The sequence below is a fragment of the Leuciscus leuciscus genome, assembly GCF_965113295.1.
Source record: "Leuciscus leuciscus genome assembly, chromosome: 2".
Lineage (NCBI taxonomy): Eukaryota > Metazoa > Chordata > Actinopteri > Cypriniformes > Leuciscidae > Leuciscus > Leuciscus leuciscus.
The window spans coordinates 49,956,154-49,971,626 of NC_138726.1; the positions used below are offsets into that span (position 1 = coordinate 49,956,154).

Consider the following 15,473-nt stretch of genomic DNA (forward strand, 5'->3'; position numbering starts at 1 on the left):
GCTCAGCATATTCAAATCTATACATAAAACATCCCAGATAAAAAGGCTGCTTTATCTTCAAACTTTGATATGGATGATGCCCAACCTTACCTTTTTATTTTAGGCTGTTTCTCCCTTCTGAGAGTTACTGTTTTCTCTCTCTGTTTTCCTCCCCTGTTCTCACAGTACTGCTTCTCCTGCTCATACTGTAAGTGCTGCCCAGTCGTTTTCCAGTAACTCTCAGCCTCATGATCTCCTCTTTGTTCTGTTTGCTGTCGTTGCAGCTGCGGAGCTCCTTCAAACAGGCCTTCAGTAAGAAGAAATCACCCAAGTCGGCCTCATCCCACTCAGACATTGAGGAGATGACGGATTCCTCTCTCCCTTCCTCTCCCAAACTCCCTCACAACGGCACCGGCACCGGCGCACTGCTGCTCCGCAACACGCACTCCAGCTCAATGTGAGTGTGCTCGTGTCTTGACCTGATCATTGTTAACTAAAACCAAAGGTGAAATCATGTATTAATCAGGACATGTACGCTGTGATTTAGACTGTCGGACTGTCTGGATGGGGAGGCGGAGACTGTGATGCAGTTGCGTAATGAGCTGCGAGAGAAGGAGATGAAGTTGACGGATATTCGACTGGAAGCCCTAAGCTCCGCCCACCAGCTGGACCAGCTGCGCGAGGCTATGAACCGCATGCAGGTGTGTGAGACTTGCTGTCCCACCAATCAGATTCATTGGATTGTTAAGTAGAAAAAGGAATGTTACATGTTTTATCCCCGTGTGGGTGTTCTGATAGGTGGAGATCGAGAAGCTGAAGACGGAAAATGATCGTCTTAAGTTGGAAAGCCAAGCCAGTGGAAGCAGGGCGTCCTCTCAAGTGTCCGTCTACAACCCAACTCCGACCCCCACGCCTGGCCTGTCTCAACACAGCCTCAATCTCACTGAGTCCACCAGCTTTGGTACGATCATGTTTTTTTTGTGAAAATACTTATTGTGTTGCTCCTTAAAGGTTATTTTTGTAGCTGTATGTGAGGGAAAATCATAAAAGCGCATTACAGATCTAGTCCGTCTTCTTTTAGACATGTTGCTGGATGACTCTGGTGGAGACGGAAGCTCTCGGAAAGAGAGCAGACATGTGAAAATAGTTGTCAGTCTTCAAGAGGACGTCATGTGGAAAGAGGTCAGTTCTGCTTTTTTTTTCTTTTTTTCTGGAAGAGTAAAAAAAAAAAGCTTAAATGTTTTGTTTTACTGATGTGTCTTCTGTCTCCCACAGGAAAGCAGGAATCGAGATTTCCTGATCGGCTGCATTGGTGTCAGTGGAAAAACCAAGTGGGATGTTCTTGATGGAGTTGTACGGCGCTTGTTTAAGGTAAAGTAATGCACATACATTACTGTAATCATTTGTTGATGATGAGTGCTTTACATTCAGAAACACTAGACTGATTGTGGTATATTGAAATACATGTATGAACAGTAGGTGTCGCTAATATACCAGTTGCCTAGAAGGCACAGAGATGACATGAAGAAGTGTATGAAGTTCGTTACTGTTAAATATACAACACTGATTCATTAAACTGTTTTAATGAATTTTTTGTTTTATGAATTATTCTTTTTGAGTATGGGTACTTATTCTGTTGCGAAGTTGTGGTTTGCAAAAAGTGCTCTAGTTTAATTTGAGAAAGATGTGGAATGAACAGTGTTGGGTTTGATTATCTGTAGGAGTACATCAGGCATGTTGATCCGGTCAGTCATCTGGGTCTGGGTTCAGACAGTGTTGAGGGCTATCGTATTGGAGACGTGATCCGGTCCAGCGGGACAGACACACCTGAACTCCTGCCGTGTGGATACCTCGTGGGAGAGAATGACACGATCAACATCTCGCTGAAAGGTTCACACAATCAGAAAATGTTTAATTTGTTATCGCAATTTGTTATAGTTGTTCCACATTTCTGTTGTTGTTAACATTGCGCCTGTGCGTGTTTCTCTCAATTCAGGTGTGAGCTCTCAGTCCCAGGATTCTCTGGTCTTCGAGACGTTGATTCCCAAACCCATGCTCCAGCGCTACGTGTCTTTGCTCCAGGAACATCGCAGGATCATCCTCTCAGGCCCCAGTGGCACTGGGAAATCCTACCTGGCCCACAGACTGGCAGAGCATCTGGCACTGCGAGAGGGAAAACTGCCCAATGAGAGCAACATCGTCACCTTCAATGTCGACCATAAATCCAGCAAAGTGAGAGTTGTTGTTTTTAATCAAAAATGCTGGTGTGTGAGCCATGTTGTTTAAATCAGCTCTCTCTAGTTTCTAAAAGAGCAAGGCAAATCCACTTTTTCCCTTTAGAAACAAAGCTTTTTATCTCCAAAACGAAAAAGAAAAATGATTTGCTAACAAGATATGAGCCGAAGACTAGAAATCCTTGGACATTAAAAAGTAAAGATGTATATATGTATTTACTAGGAGTTGCGTCAGTACTTGGCAAATATAGTGGATCAGTGCAGCGCTGACGGACCGGAGACTGAAGCCCCTCTTGTGCTCATTCTGGATAACCTTCATCACGTCAGCTCACTGGGAGAGATGTTCAACGGCCTGCTGAACTGCAAATACCAGCGCTGGTCAGTCTGCCTTTCTTTTATAAATACACGTCCATAGTTTGGAGTCTAAAAGAAATGAATACTTTTGTTCAGTAGGGACACCTTAAAGTGTTCAAAAGTGGAAAACATTTATAATGTTACAAAACATTTGCTGTTCTTTTGAGATTCCTGTTCATCAAAGAATCCTGAAAAAAATTTATCACAATTTCCCCTAAAAATATTAAAGCAGCACAACTGTTAAAAATGGATAATAATCTGAAATGTTTCTTGAGCAGCAAATCAGCATATGAAAATGATTTCTGAAGGATCATGTGACACTGAAGACTGTGTCTGTTGCTGAAAAAAATCAGTTTTGCATCACAAGCATAAATTACAATTTAAAATATATTGAAATAGAAAACAATTTCACAATATGTCTGTTCTTACTATATTTTTAGCTAATAAATGTAGTCTTGATAAATAATAGTCTTCCAAAATCATAAATAAATTCGTACCATCCCCAAACTTTTGAACAAAAGTGTGTATTTATATAATTTGTATTAATCAAAATATCATGTGTTTATGTACACACTATATATTCAGTGTATACAATAAACAAACATTCACACGAACACAACAACAAGTGAGTGTACAATTAAAGGTTTTATTTTGTCTCTCTGTATTTGCAGCCCGTATATAATCGGCACGATGAGTCAGGCGACATCTTCTGCTCCAAACCTGCAGCTTCATCATAACTTCAGGTACAAAACTGCTCTCTATTTTGTTCTTCAATAAGCACAAAAAATTATACCTTGACCTTAATGGGGAAAAACTGCAATGGAGTGACCTCTAGGTGGCGCCATTGCGCTATCGTTGAAAGCAGTGATGAGATTCTATAAGTCCTTTTCATTAACATCTAAATGAACAGTAAGATAGATAGATAGATAGATAGATAGATAGATAGATAGATAGATAGATAGATAGATAGATAGATAGATAGATAGATAGATAGATAGATAGATAGATAGATTTGATTGTAACTTTTTACTTAACATCTTCTAAGGCAGTGATGATGTTAACGTGAGCAACATGTGTTTTCCGTTCCAGATGGGTGCTGTGTGCTAATCACATGGAGCCGGTGAAAGGTTTCCTGGGCCGGTTTCTGAGGAGGAAGCTGATCGAGACTGAGATCGGCAGCCGAACACGGACCCTGGAGCTGGTGAAGATCATCGACTGGATCCCTCAAGTCTGGCACCACCTCAACCGCTTCCTGGAGGCTCACAGCTCCTCTGATGTGACCATTGGTACGGAGATAAACCAGTATTAACAGACGTTCTCTGTGTTTCTAATTTGCTCCACAAGTGTTGAATTCGAGTGTCACGTGTCTTCGTCCAGGTCCGCGTTTGTTCCTGTCATGTCCGATGGATGTGGACGGTTCTCGTGTTTGGTTCACTGACCTGTGGAACTACTCCATCATCCCCTACATGCTGGAGGCAGTGAGAGAAGGTTTACAGGTAACATCTGCCCTCTTTCATAGTAAAATCCACCTATTCCAACACTAATATGTTTTATTAAATGTAACTGTGAAAGTCCATGGACACAAAGCATTTATTCAATCTCTGTTTGTTTGCATTTGTTTAGCTGTATGGTCGCAGGGCAGCATGGGAGGATCCTGCGCTGTGGGTTCTGGAAACTTTTCCCTGGGCAGCTTCTCATCAGCATCCTGATTGGCCAGCTTTGTTGCAGCTCCGCCCAGAGGACGTGGGCTTTGATGGATACTCCGCCTCCAGAGAGGGCCTTAACAAACAGAGCACTCAGAGTGACAGTGACGCCGACCCACTGGTGAGTGACACAAACAGCAGTGAACCCATAAACTCTTACTGCTCTCTAAAGCTTTTATGTTTACATATCAAAATAAAAATATACTGTTTGCTGCAGTTGTGTATGACTAATAATAATAATTCTTCAAGTTGGGGACATTATAAAGCAGAAAAATGGTCTTGGAAGGATTGCTCAAGAAAATCAATGATTGAAAATAATTGATAAGCATAATAATTTGTGTAAATTCTCATAAGATGTATATCATGTGGTTTACATAAGGGTGGGACCCACCTCATCATGATCACCATGTCCTGCCGAATACAACATATTCATTTATTTTTACTGAGGTGAATTAATAATAAGAATAAATTAATCATGGGCAACAAATATGTCAGCAAATAGAGTATGCCACTCAGTGTTATTTTAGTATTATTATATATTATGAATTATTATTAAGTATTTTTCTTTATATTTTAATTATAAAAATATTTCTAATTTTATATTTTCAGTCTTTTTTATTTTATTTTAAGTTTTTATTAATTTTGCTAAGTGCTTTTGTCATTTTCATTAGTGTTTTTTCCTTAATATTTCTATTTAGCTTGAATTTATTTGTATTTGTTTTAGATAGTAATTGTAGTACTTAAAAAATCATCTAATATTTATATTTTATTTTATTTAAGTTTTATTTTTATTTTTTTATTTCAATTTAAATTAATAATAACACTGATGTCACTATAATGGCATTGGTCACTTCTGCGTTATTACACATCCACACCAGAATGTGTCAGTATGTCAGTCAGTGACAACACATTATTTATGACAATTTTTTTTATATATATGTTGACATTGATATACATTGACATTTGGCAGGGTAACCTACAAAAACTGGTAAAACACAAAGTTTATATATATAATTTTTTTTTTTTTACGGAAAATAGTCTTATATTTTAGATTTAGTCATTTCTTTATTTAAAATACAACACCATACCTAATATCTCATATTTCTTCTCAAACACATGACATCTGTCCTGACTGTTATTCGTGTGTATCGTGTGAACAGATGAACATGCTCCTGCGTCTGAAAGAGGCGGCCGGCTGCTCCAACCCGCAGAGTTACGACAGCGACTCCAACAGCAACAGTCATCATGACGATATCCTGGACTCTTCCCTGGAGTCCACACTCTGATCCAGCCTGATCTCTTACGTTACTCCCGCTGCGGCAGCGAAATCAAGTCTACATGAAACCACAACGGGTGCTGGTAACCCAAATAAAGACGCTTCATATATAAAAAGATATATATATATATAAAGAAATATATTAACGGCAAAACTCAACGGCACTTCAAGCTGCCTCTTGAGAACCACTTTTTAAGAAATTTTACATCGGCAAAATCTGAAGAAAGTGCTTTGTCCCAATTTTTACCTCAAAAGTAAAAGTGCGGTCACATTAGCGAAATTCTGCGGATTATCAATAGTGTAGCGACATATGAATCCATGTGACCAACTTGTACCCGTTGCTAAATCTTTCGCCCTCACACGACATTACAGATCGCGTGGATTCCTATTGAAAGAGTGGATTTCGCCTGCAAAAATTCGCCGAACTTGTATAAATGTGACCGCACCTTAACAGTTGGAGAAACTTTCTTTACTACCCTCTACTGGTGAAATGGAGGAGTTACATCTTTAGACCACCACCTTCATCGACTTTCCCTCTATTGATGGATTTGCTCACGACTTTACAAAACCAGCTTGATCGAATGCTGACCATCGCTTCATGTTTAACGTGATAAAGATATGGATGAAATAGCACGGTGCTACACTTTTGAGTTTAGACTTATTTATTGTGATGATTCATCTGGGACGTGCTTTTGTTTGCCCTTCCGCATAATGTCTTTTTTTAAAAGCACCTGCTGACCGCATGATCCAGTGTTGTACTGTAGCACAAAGCCTATCTATCTATTTTTTACACTCGATCGCTCTCTGTTTTTGGTGCTGAATGGAATCTGGTGCCTTACTCCATTTTGTAAAGAAAACGGCACTGTTTTATACTTCCGAAAAATGCTGATTTGATTACGTTTCGTAATTGAGCTACAGGGCTCTGCGCTACTCTTTGAGTTGGCCTATAATAAACAGCCTCATGGTCATCATATCATATCAGAGGTGCAACAATGTGAGGTTTGGAAAAGAGGAAGTGGAAGTGGAGAAAGGGAGCCTCCATCTGTTTTGAAACACAGGCGCAGTTAAAAGGGACGTTTTACAATTTCTTGAAAACTTTCAAACATTGCATATGAGACAAATGATGCATTGTTGCCTTTATATACGTGAAATGCATATAATCACTACTGGCAAAGTGCATCTTGAGTGGTTAAGCTGTTAAGGCTTTGCTTGGTGCTTAAAGACCTTCTCAAAAACATCTTGGCTAAAGCACCGTGTGCTGCAGGAGAAATCGTTCATTATTTGGTGTATGAGTATTACCTCATTGACCATTTTGGCCTTTATCATGTACATATCTTGCATTCAATGTGAAAGAGTAACAAAGTCCACATAGACATTGGATTCGTAATATACTGTATTTGCTGCTTCGTAATGCAAGGACGCTTCTGGAGGGTTTGTACATAAAATTTTATCTTTGATTCTCTATAAAGGAACATAATTTGGATGGATAGTAAGTTTCCTTGCATGGGAAAGCATTATATATGGGGCTATTTCAGTGTTTTCACCTTCTTTACGTTGTCTAATGCTGTTGGAATGGCACTACAGGGTTTTTAGTTACAACATTGCTTCCATTTCACTCCAGTGTATGATTCCTGTAAGTCATCGATCCTATGCAACATCATCGTGGATTTCAAACGGAAGCCAAATATCGAAGCTCTGTAATGCTGTCAGCACTGCCAATACATCGTGTGTACACTGTGTATATAATTTGTGAATAATTTTAGGATATGTGCCTAATGTTCTTTGATGGATTATGATGATGATGATGATGATGATGATGATGATGATGAAGTCATTTTAAGCACAAATGTTGTGTGTGATTGTTGTAACTGAAATGGGAGGGCTTTAATCGAATGGAACTCGTGTCACTGAATGTGTACTTTGCTGAAACCTTGTTTCTTGCTGTAATATATCAATGTAAATATTTGACTACCCTGCAGGCTGCATTTTGCTGAATAATCTTTTTCTAGCCATTTATAACAGCGCTTGGAAATATGGAATATTTTGTGTACAGTGTCTTTTTCATCTTAACGGTCGTCTAGGTTCCCATGGATGACCTGTGAAAGGCAGACGACCCACAAAGATTTACTGATCCCATTACCAGTTTTAAATTATTTCTAATTCAATAAACCTAATAATTATTTATTAATTGTTTATTAGTTTTATGATGTCTACATTGCTTCATGCAAGCACGTTGATGAAAAAGAAATTATACAAGAAATAAATTCATTTCATCTTGATATCAACTTGTTCCATTAAATCATATAATTAACAAAAAAATAAGAGTAATACAACAAAAGCAATAATTTAACAGTTTAAAAACTACACAGTCCTCTCATTTCTTCATGCCGTCAGTGTGTTGGCAAACCCTGGAGGTTGATTTGCCATGAGTTCATTGGAATTTTCTGTGAGGTTTTAAAAAATATATTAATTTATGATTAAATGAAGGGATTAATATAACTGTAAGGGATCTTTTACCTTTTGGTTTTGAGTGGATAACATGCTGCTGAATACAGTGGTTGTCTGAAACATCTAGAACTTGCCCTTATACTTCTAAATTCAATTTCATTCCATGCTAATTCTCTTCCCAGTGTTTGGACGACAAACTGACCAGCTCTATTTATTCCAAATGATTACTCGAGTAATCCCAGGCATTGTTCCAATGTTCACCTGTATCACTGAGAAAATATTTTGAAATGATATATTATTGAAGTAAACATCAAGGTGATGGCTTTGCAATCCTGAAGCAGTCTCTAATTTGATCAGTTAAGATGGGTCTAAATTATTACTGTCCTGTTTTAATTATCCCCTGTTCAAAAATTAAACAAAAAAAAATGATCCCCTGTGTATTTCAATGATTAAATGTGTAAATGATTGAAAACACTGCAAGGGCACATAGATGGCGCTGTAAGGCTACTATATAGACTAGTTTGATGTTGTCAACAAACGCCAACACACACGCACACACCAAATTCCAGATTTGTGTTTTGTTGGATCAGTGTGTGTTCACTCCATTGGTGTTTGCTGGGTAAGTATGAACATAACTCCATCGCTAGTAGTTACATATCGCATATTGAAAAGATGCAGATTCACCCATTCGGAAGCGATACAGCTCGAGGTTCAGAGACGGTGAAGAAGAGTTTTAGACTGTCACTATTGATCCGTTGTGTTTAATAATCTTAAATTTGTTATGTATTAAAGTATTTTAGTCATCTAAGGGGCCATTTACACTGTACGCGTTTACTTTTTTATTATTATTATTATTTATTTATTTGCTAGGGCAGTGTAATGAACACTGTAGCCTACACAAAGTGACCCACGACTCGAACGAAGCCAATTGTTTCACATTTAGTATGCAAAATTATTGTTTTAGTAAACTCAACAACTCATTTTATTTTTTTGTCCAAAGTATCATATTTTCCCACTACATGATTTATAGAGATTTATGGCATTGACACACATCTATCACCTTACAGCACGTAAACACCATAAAATAATAAATGTTTTAATCTTAAGTACAAAATGAGCATTGAGTTTGAGTCATTTTACATATTCGTATGTAGGCCTATTAAATTTAAGGATGGGTGTGAAACCTTCAAAGGTCATTATAAGTTAATACAGGCTATATAAAAGTATAGCGTTTCTTTAGATGCATCAAAATGTTTAGGACCATTTATTTTACAGAACATCTTTCATTCTGCCTTTTGTTAAGATTCGTACAATACAACAATTAAACAACACAGACGATTGTACATAAATTACTTGAAACAGTTTACATGAGCATTGAGATCATTCATCTGCACGGTCTCAGATACATATTTATAAATAGGCTAGATTTAATTTCCTTGTCATGTTTTAATTTCAAGAGGGTGAATACACACCTAAAAAGAAACCCCAACACAATAAGTGAAACAGAACTAGTTTTGTGAAATGTTTAGAGATACAATTTTATATTTACAAATCTGCATCGTATCTAAGGGTCTAGAAAGTAGGTTAATGTACTGTACATACAGTATACAGATATATCTCATAAAATATGAGAGAGATTAAAGACACACTGTAACCTCAATTATGGTTGGTTTTGGCCTCTAATGATGACAGTCGAGGAGTTTGGAAGTACAAAATCTCCTAAACAGCCCGATTAAAAAAAATTACAAAACCTTTCAGTCAAAAATAAATAAATCCAGCTTTTTCCCCTTGTCATTCACATCACATTTCCACCGTATTCCCCCAAAGGAGGCAAAAAAAAAAAAAAAAAAAATCGTATTATCTCTTCCTCTTTAATAACCTGAGGAACTCTTCCACAGGTTGGCCTTGCTCTGTATGTTAAGGTGAAGTCTTTGTGTGTGGTTTCATGTTCTTCTCTTGACCACTCATCACTAAAGCCATCTGTTTGAAAGGGTTCTGTTGAAGGATATTGTCCTCAGAGAAAGTCTGTCCCTCAGAATAATCTTTCAGTTCTGGGAAGTCATTAACAGCATCCCTTGGTTTGTTAAAAAACAACAACAACAACTGTATGTTTTAAATGTAGGATACATTTTTCCTTTTTCCTCTACATCTCACCATAAAAGTATTGTTAGTGCCTCTTGATCTGTGATTTGTTCCATTTGGTAGTTTAAATTGCGTGGAAAATTGGGCCAGTAGAGTTGAGACACAATGAAATATGGGTGAGCATGAGGTTTGCCATCTCTCTGCTCCAGCAATATTTAGAAATGTATATAGCCTAAGCCTAAGCCTACTGTTGAATCATGTTTAAAAAAAATTGTATAGCATAGCCTATGGGCATACCTACAAGAAAGTCCAGTGTAGTTAAAAATGTGTATGTATTCTCTGGCAAAACTGCGGATAAAATTAGATAATGAAATCGGAAGCTTACTATTTTAAGACAAAAAGTTCCATTCATGTATTTTGTTCTGTCTAGTCAGTGACGTTTAGGCCAACCCGGAAGATTAATTCGCCACGCTTAATTCCCTCGAGCTCGGAGATATGTAAATAATAGTGTTAAATGTATGGGGACGATAAGGTCAGTGGTTTGAATTCATTCACGTTTGTTCTACTACAACTTAAAAGACCATATCCCCGGCTCAAACGTTAATTCTCGAAGAAACACGGGTTTTGTTCTACTATGCAACATGGCCTACGTGCGTGCCCATTTAGTCCATGTTTTGTTGTAGTCATTAACTAAATAGATTAACTAAATATTAGATAAATATTTATTCAGTGACAGTAGCGAGCTGCATTTCGCAACAAGTAGCGGTAGAGATAAAATACTTAGTTACCGTGTTTATGGCACAATTGTAGCTATTGTCTAAGCAGTTTTAAAGCACTGTGTACAAGCAATAAAAAGTCTGCAAAGTTCGATTCGTTTTAGTGAATCGGTTCGCTCGGAAGGAACTGATTCGGATTTCTGTGCACGAGTCCTCGCGCGTCTTTTACCGAATTAGCCTATTTAAGTTAACTTAGGCCTATTCATTGATATTATTTCGTTTTGAATTTAATACAGTGATCTAATAGAGAACGTTTATGGGCAGTGATTTAATGTGTTCTGTCTGTTTGATGCTGAAATTCTAATTTAGATTTATTTAATCATTCAAAAACTGTTTTGAACGAGTCATTAAAAAATTTATAAAAAAAAATGATCCAGAGAAATATCGTCTATGGCTAGTATTTGTATTAAAGTCCCTTGTTAATTTTGATTGTGCTTGTGGTCAAATTGAGGCCGCTTATCCAGGTCAGGATATTCAAAACTGCGTGTAATGAAAAAAGATAAAAGAGGATCAGATTTTTTTTTACTACAAGACTGTGCTTTTATATATAAAGTTAAGATATTCTAGGCTACCTTATTCAAAGATCGCATTTGAAACAAATATTAAATATTGAAATCCAAAGGGGCATGTTGCGCAGGCCTATAGGCTATCTCTTGCCTATATTATTCCATGTTCATTTTTTTCCCCTTTTGTAAATTATTCATAATTATTTTGTAATCAACTACCCCCAAAAAAAAAGAGATGAAATTTACAATTTATTTGCAAACCATACAAAACATTTTCAACATATACATATACATACAATGTGGCACAAAGAGATAAATTTGTATAAATTATACATACGTCTACAACTTTAATAAAGAATCTAAAACTCAAAGTTCTTGGTATAAAATATACATACAAAAATATTTGTACAAAACACTGTACAGTTTCTCCCAAAAAGCTGTGCGACACAGCAAAATCACTTTGCGAAGAATTTCCAAATAAGTAAATATATAGCGATGTGGAAAATATTTGCTACAAACAAAAGTGAAATTATACGCCAATAAAACCACAACATGGTTATTGCGTAAACTTGTGCTTGAATACAGACATTATACAGCCGATAAAGCTGCTTATGACACTGTTATTTCATCATCTGATTCAGAAAAGTCCGAGTGTTTGAATGAAATGCTGCAATCAGTGCTGTTTGAAAGTTCACGTCTCGGTGAAAGGCAGAAATGTGATGCGCGAGGAATGTCTCCGCAAGCGTCCTCTTCATCATCTTCATCCTCAGAGGACTTTTTACCCACGTCGCTGAGATCTGGGTGAGGATTGGTTTTGGTCGGCAGGGTTTGTTCCCGGCATCCTCCTGAAGACAGCAGCTCCCTCTCCTTGGAGTTTCTCCATTTCATTCTCCGGTTCTGGAACCAAATTTTGACCTGTTTGAAGAGATGAGATTGTATCGTTAATAACTGAAGTCAACAGAGAAGTTGAAATAATAAATGTTTGAAATGTATATAAATATTTTTTAGTGCTGTGAAATCGATTAATCGCGACTAACATAAAAGTTTGTGTGGCCTAATGCTTATGTGTGTGTAAATAGCCTATATGTGTGTGTATGTGTTGAGAGAGAGGAGAAATAAATATAATAGTATATAGGCTATACACACTATATTATGTAAACAAACTTGTAGGTTAGATGTAATTAATCGCGATTAATCGATTTGACATCTTTATATATTTAAATGCAAGTTTAAACATAAATTATGCAAATAATATAATTTTTTTGATTATTATTTTCCCGCCCTTATATTCACCTGTGAATCTTTAAGCCCGAGTTTCGATGCGAGTTTTTTCCTGTCTGGCTTGCTGATATATTTCTGCTTTTGGAACATTTTCTCCAGAGCTTTGCGCTGCACATCAGAAAACACAGCCCGGCGGAGCATCCCTCTTCTGGGCTTCCCTCTCGCAGCAAGAGGCCAGGAAAAAGTTCCAGGGATGGGGACAACTGATGAAGGAGCTGTAACAAGAGACAAGTGCATAAGGTAAATAACGCATTCATGGACACATTCACCAGATTTCAAATAGTGCTATTTTGTTTCGCCCGTGAGGCTAAAAGTTAACTTTGCGTTACTAAGGGCAATCGGGTGTTGCTTTTCCCAGGGACAATCTGAAGTGCTGAATGATCAGGGAGAAAGAAATCTTTTCTTCATTATCATCTTTATGTAGAATTTATTCTCTTGAAATGTCTCTCCCTGTTTTGAGTGAAATGGCACGAGGTGACTAATTAGCACATGGGCCGGATCCACGCTGCATTGGTATGGTAAAAAGGCAGAGTATCCTTTTCTACGAGCCCCCCAGTGAAGGACAGAGGAGTTAATATACCGTGAACGGTAATTGTGTAGTAATGAACTGGCAGAGAAAAGACTCCGGACAAACGGCTAAGGCCATATATTATTGCCACAAAAGCAGATTTACACTTTCAAACTGAACGCAACTGCATGGCGGAATACTGATGACCGGGGACCACGTTTTTTGCCCTCAAATAATTTTCGTTAAATGAACACGAAAAGCAATTGAGAGCGCTCAAGTTGTTTTGTTAAGGTATTCAGCGCGCGCAGTGAAAAGAGTCGTGCTCTATTATCACGTGGCGTCTATAAAAGAATAGACTTTAAATATTTACTGCCTCAAAAGAGCATTTAGAGCTCGTATTTTAAGGAGCCCGTATTTAGAGAGCACTTCCAATCCGAAGTGTGACTCGCGCGCAATGAGCTGAGGTTGATGTTTGGCATCTTCAACTAGCCTGCGTTTTCAACGGGTTTTGTCGGCGATTTTGTCGATTTTTTCCTGATTTCTCGCTCTCCATTCTACACACACATCTTTTGATACTGTTCTTTTGCAACTCTTTCCACAAACACCAATCACACTCTATGTGGTCTTGTGAGAATATTGAAACCGCTCAATGTCTCCTAATGGGCAAATTAGTCCATGACTGGTGAACGCCCCTCTGTCGCTGGTTAAAAGTCTATCTTTGGCGGGTTTGTGGGTGGTTTGCCCCGGAGGGAGATGACCAGATTGGTCATGGTGCTGACGGCATTGTTGGCAGTCAGCAGGCCGAAATGTTCCCTCACTGTGGGAAAAACCTGAGCCAATAGCGGAGAACTTAAAGATGAGAAGAACCTCACGTTGCAGTCGATTAACCTAAGTCTAACTCTTTTACATCTCTCTAGTACAGTGTTGACTGAATGCAAACCTCTTAAGTGGACTGTACAAGCATTTAAATCTGAATACTCACCGGGGAAGTATGAGGAACGGACGAAAGGGCAGAATGAACCATCAAAATAAGGCACAGGGAATCCTTTGGGATGCATGCCGTGAACGGAGAGGGGAGATGTGGCTAAAATAGAGAATCAGACAGAAGTTAGTGCTGTTTTTATTTATTTATTTACTTTTATTTGTCATTATCAGTGGAGATGTTGGGTCTATTTAAACACTCACCTTTCTTTGGTGACGGTGCCAGGATGGCACTCACCCCAAACTTGAGGTAGGTTGGATCCTTGCTAGAAACTGGCGTTTTTGGGGAGCAAGATCCTCGTTTCTCCGTGATACTGGGGCTGACTCTGTCCAAAAGCCTGGAGGTATCCGGGATGGAGAGTGGTGTAGAAGTAGGAGGAGAGGCGCATGGCGAGCGCGCGTCTTGGTGCAGGTAAGCGCTGGGTCTGTGGAAGCGCAGAAGGTCCTCCACTAGAAAGCTCGGGTGAGCTGGGAAAGGTGAATGCAACGGTGCTGCCGGACGCATAAATGCTGAATATATTGCAGAAGGTGCAATAACACTGGGGATCATCATTGTCCCGGCTATTTTATAGCGAAAATAAGACGATACGATTACTCCTGTTAGTATTAGATAAGTCTCTTCTGCCAAGCTCTGGACTGAACGAAAGGCGATTTGCTTCTGGAGGTCTCCGTTTGGGAAGGGGCACTTTATATGTAGGCCCCTGTAAGGGTCCTTTGAGGACTGACAGCCACAACAATGAGACTCAATAAAGTCCTCCGCTTGAGTCCCATTGAATGAAGCCTCGGAGGTGCCTGATTGGTCCGATAGAGCAATTTATGATTGGATTAGACTTCATAAGATTTGAATGGCCAGGGCATGCCGTTTAACAAAGAAGATGTGGTCATACATTTTGCATATCGACCAACCATTTATTTATTTATTTATTTAGGGTATTTATTTACATAGCTTACATTATAAGCGAGTAGGCCTACAGAATAATTTTTACAAATAACCTTACTATAACTATATTTTATTTTACAAAATTTACGACAAACAATGAGATTACAATTATTTATTTATTTATGAAGGAGCATTGTTGTCGGATTCAAAGCCGTTACTAAGTATAAATCTATAATGCATTCTAAAAACAGACAGTGCTAGAGAGTCTGAAATGTACTTTGAAATATAAATAATACAGGCTAATCTAATGCTCTTTGGACAGTTCTTATCCTGTTTTATACCGTCCATTTGCCTGTCAGGAGCCTCCCGATAAAATCCCCATTTAATAATCATTTATGCTGTATACTTTTACTGAAATCCAATCTGGGCTCTGTCACGGAGTACAGCTTTAAATGGATTTGTGGT

At 38.2% G+C, this 15,473-nt stretch overlaps 2 protein-coding genes across 10 annotated transcripts in view; one reads left to right on the plus strand and one right to left on the minus strand.

Annotated features, from left to right (window-relative positions):
• nav2a (neuron navigator 2a) overlaps positions 1–7,734 on the plus strand; it is a 206,573-nt gene extending 198,839 nt beyond the window's left edge. For all 9 annotated transcript variants that reach the window (XM_082157208.1, XM_082157210.1, XM_082157213.1 and 6 more), the window contains 13 exons: positions 264–436; positions 527–680; positions 778–940; positions 1,061–1,161; positions 1,255–1,350; positions 1,701–1,869; positions 1,976–2,211; positions 2,437–2,591; positions 3,239–3,310; positions 3,657–3,853; positions 3,945–4,063; positions 4,191–4,391; positions 5,431–7,734. In XM_082157208.1, the coding sequence (XP_082013334.1) occupies positions 264–436; positions 527–680; positions 778–940; positions 1,061–1,161; positions 1,255–1,350; positions 1,701–1,869; positions 1,976–2,211; positions 2,437–2,591; positions 3,239–3,310; positions 3,657–3,853; positions 3,945–4,063; positions 4,191–4,391; positions 5,431–5,556 (1,962 nt within the window). In that variant the 3' untranslated portion in view covers positions 5,557–7,734. The remainder of the gene's footprint in view (positions 1–263; positions 437–526; positions 681–777; positions 941–1,060; positions 1,162–1,254; positions 1,351–1,700; positions 1,870–1,975; positions 2,212–2,436; positions 2,592–3,238; positions 3,311–3,656; positions 3,854–3,944; positions 4,064–4,190; positions 4,392–5,430) is intronic.
• A 3,935-nt stretch (positions 7,735–11,669) lies between these two features.
• dbx1a (developing brain homeobox 1a) lies at positions 11,670–14,768 on the minus strand. The gene is made up of 4 exons (XM_082149594.1): positions 14,333–14,768; positions 14,130–14,231; positions 12,652–12,854; positions 11,670–12,273 (listed from the first exon to the last, which is right to left on the minus strand). Exons 1-4 carry the CDS (start codon positions 14,679–14,681, stop codon positions 11,968–11,970), a joined length of 960 nt encoding a protein of 319 aa, XP_082005720.1. The 5' UTR covers positions 14,682–14,768; the 3' UTR covers positions 11,670–11,967.
• Positions 14,769–15,473: the final 705 nt, after the last annotated feature.

What these genes read in the sequence shown, in the direction of transcription:
- dbx1a (XM_082149594.1), bottom strand. Translation starts at nt 14,681, where the DNA reads ATGATGATCCCCAGTGTTATTGCACCTTCTGCAATATATTCAGCATTT. An exon ending in GGCACCGTCACCAAAGAAAG is followed by an intron (nt 14,232 to 14,332) that starts GTGAGTGTTTAA and finishes TCTCTATTTTAG; the next exon opens with CCACATCTCCCCTCTCCGTT. An exon ending in CCGTTCCTCATACTTCCCCG is followed by an intron (nt 12,855 to 14,129) that starts GTGAGTATTCAG and finishes CTCTTGTTACAG; the next exon opens with CTCCTTCATCAGTTGTCCCC.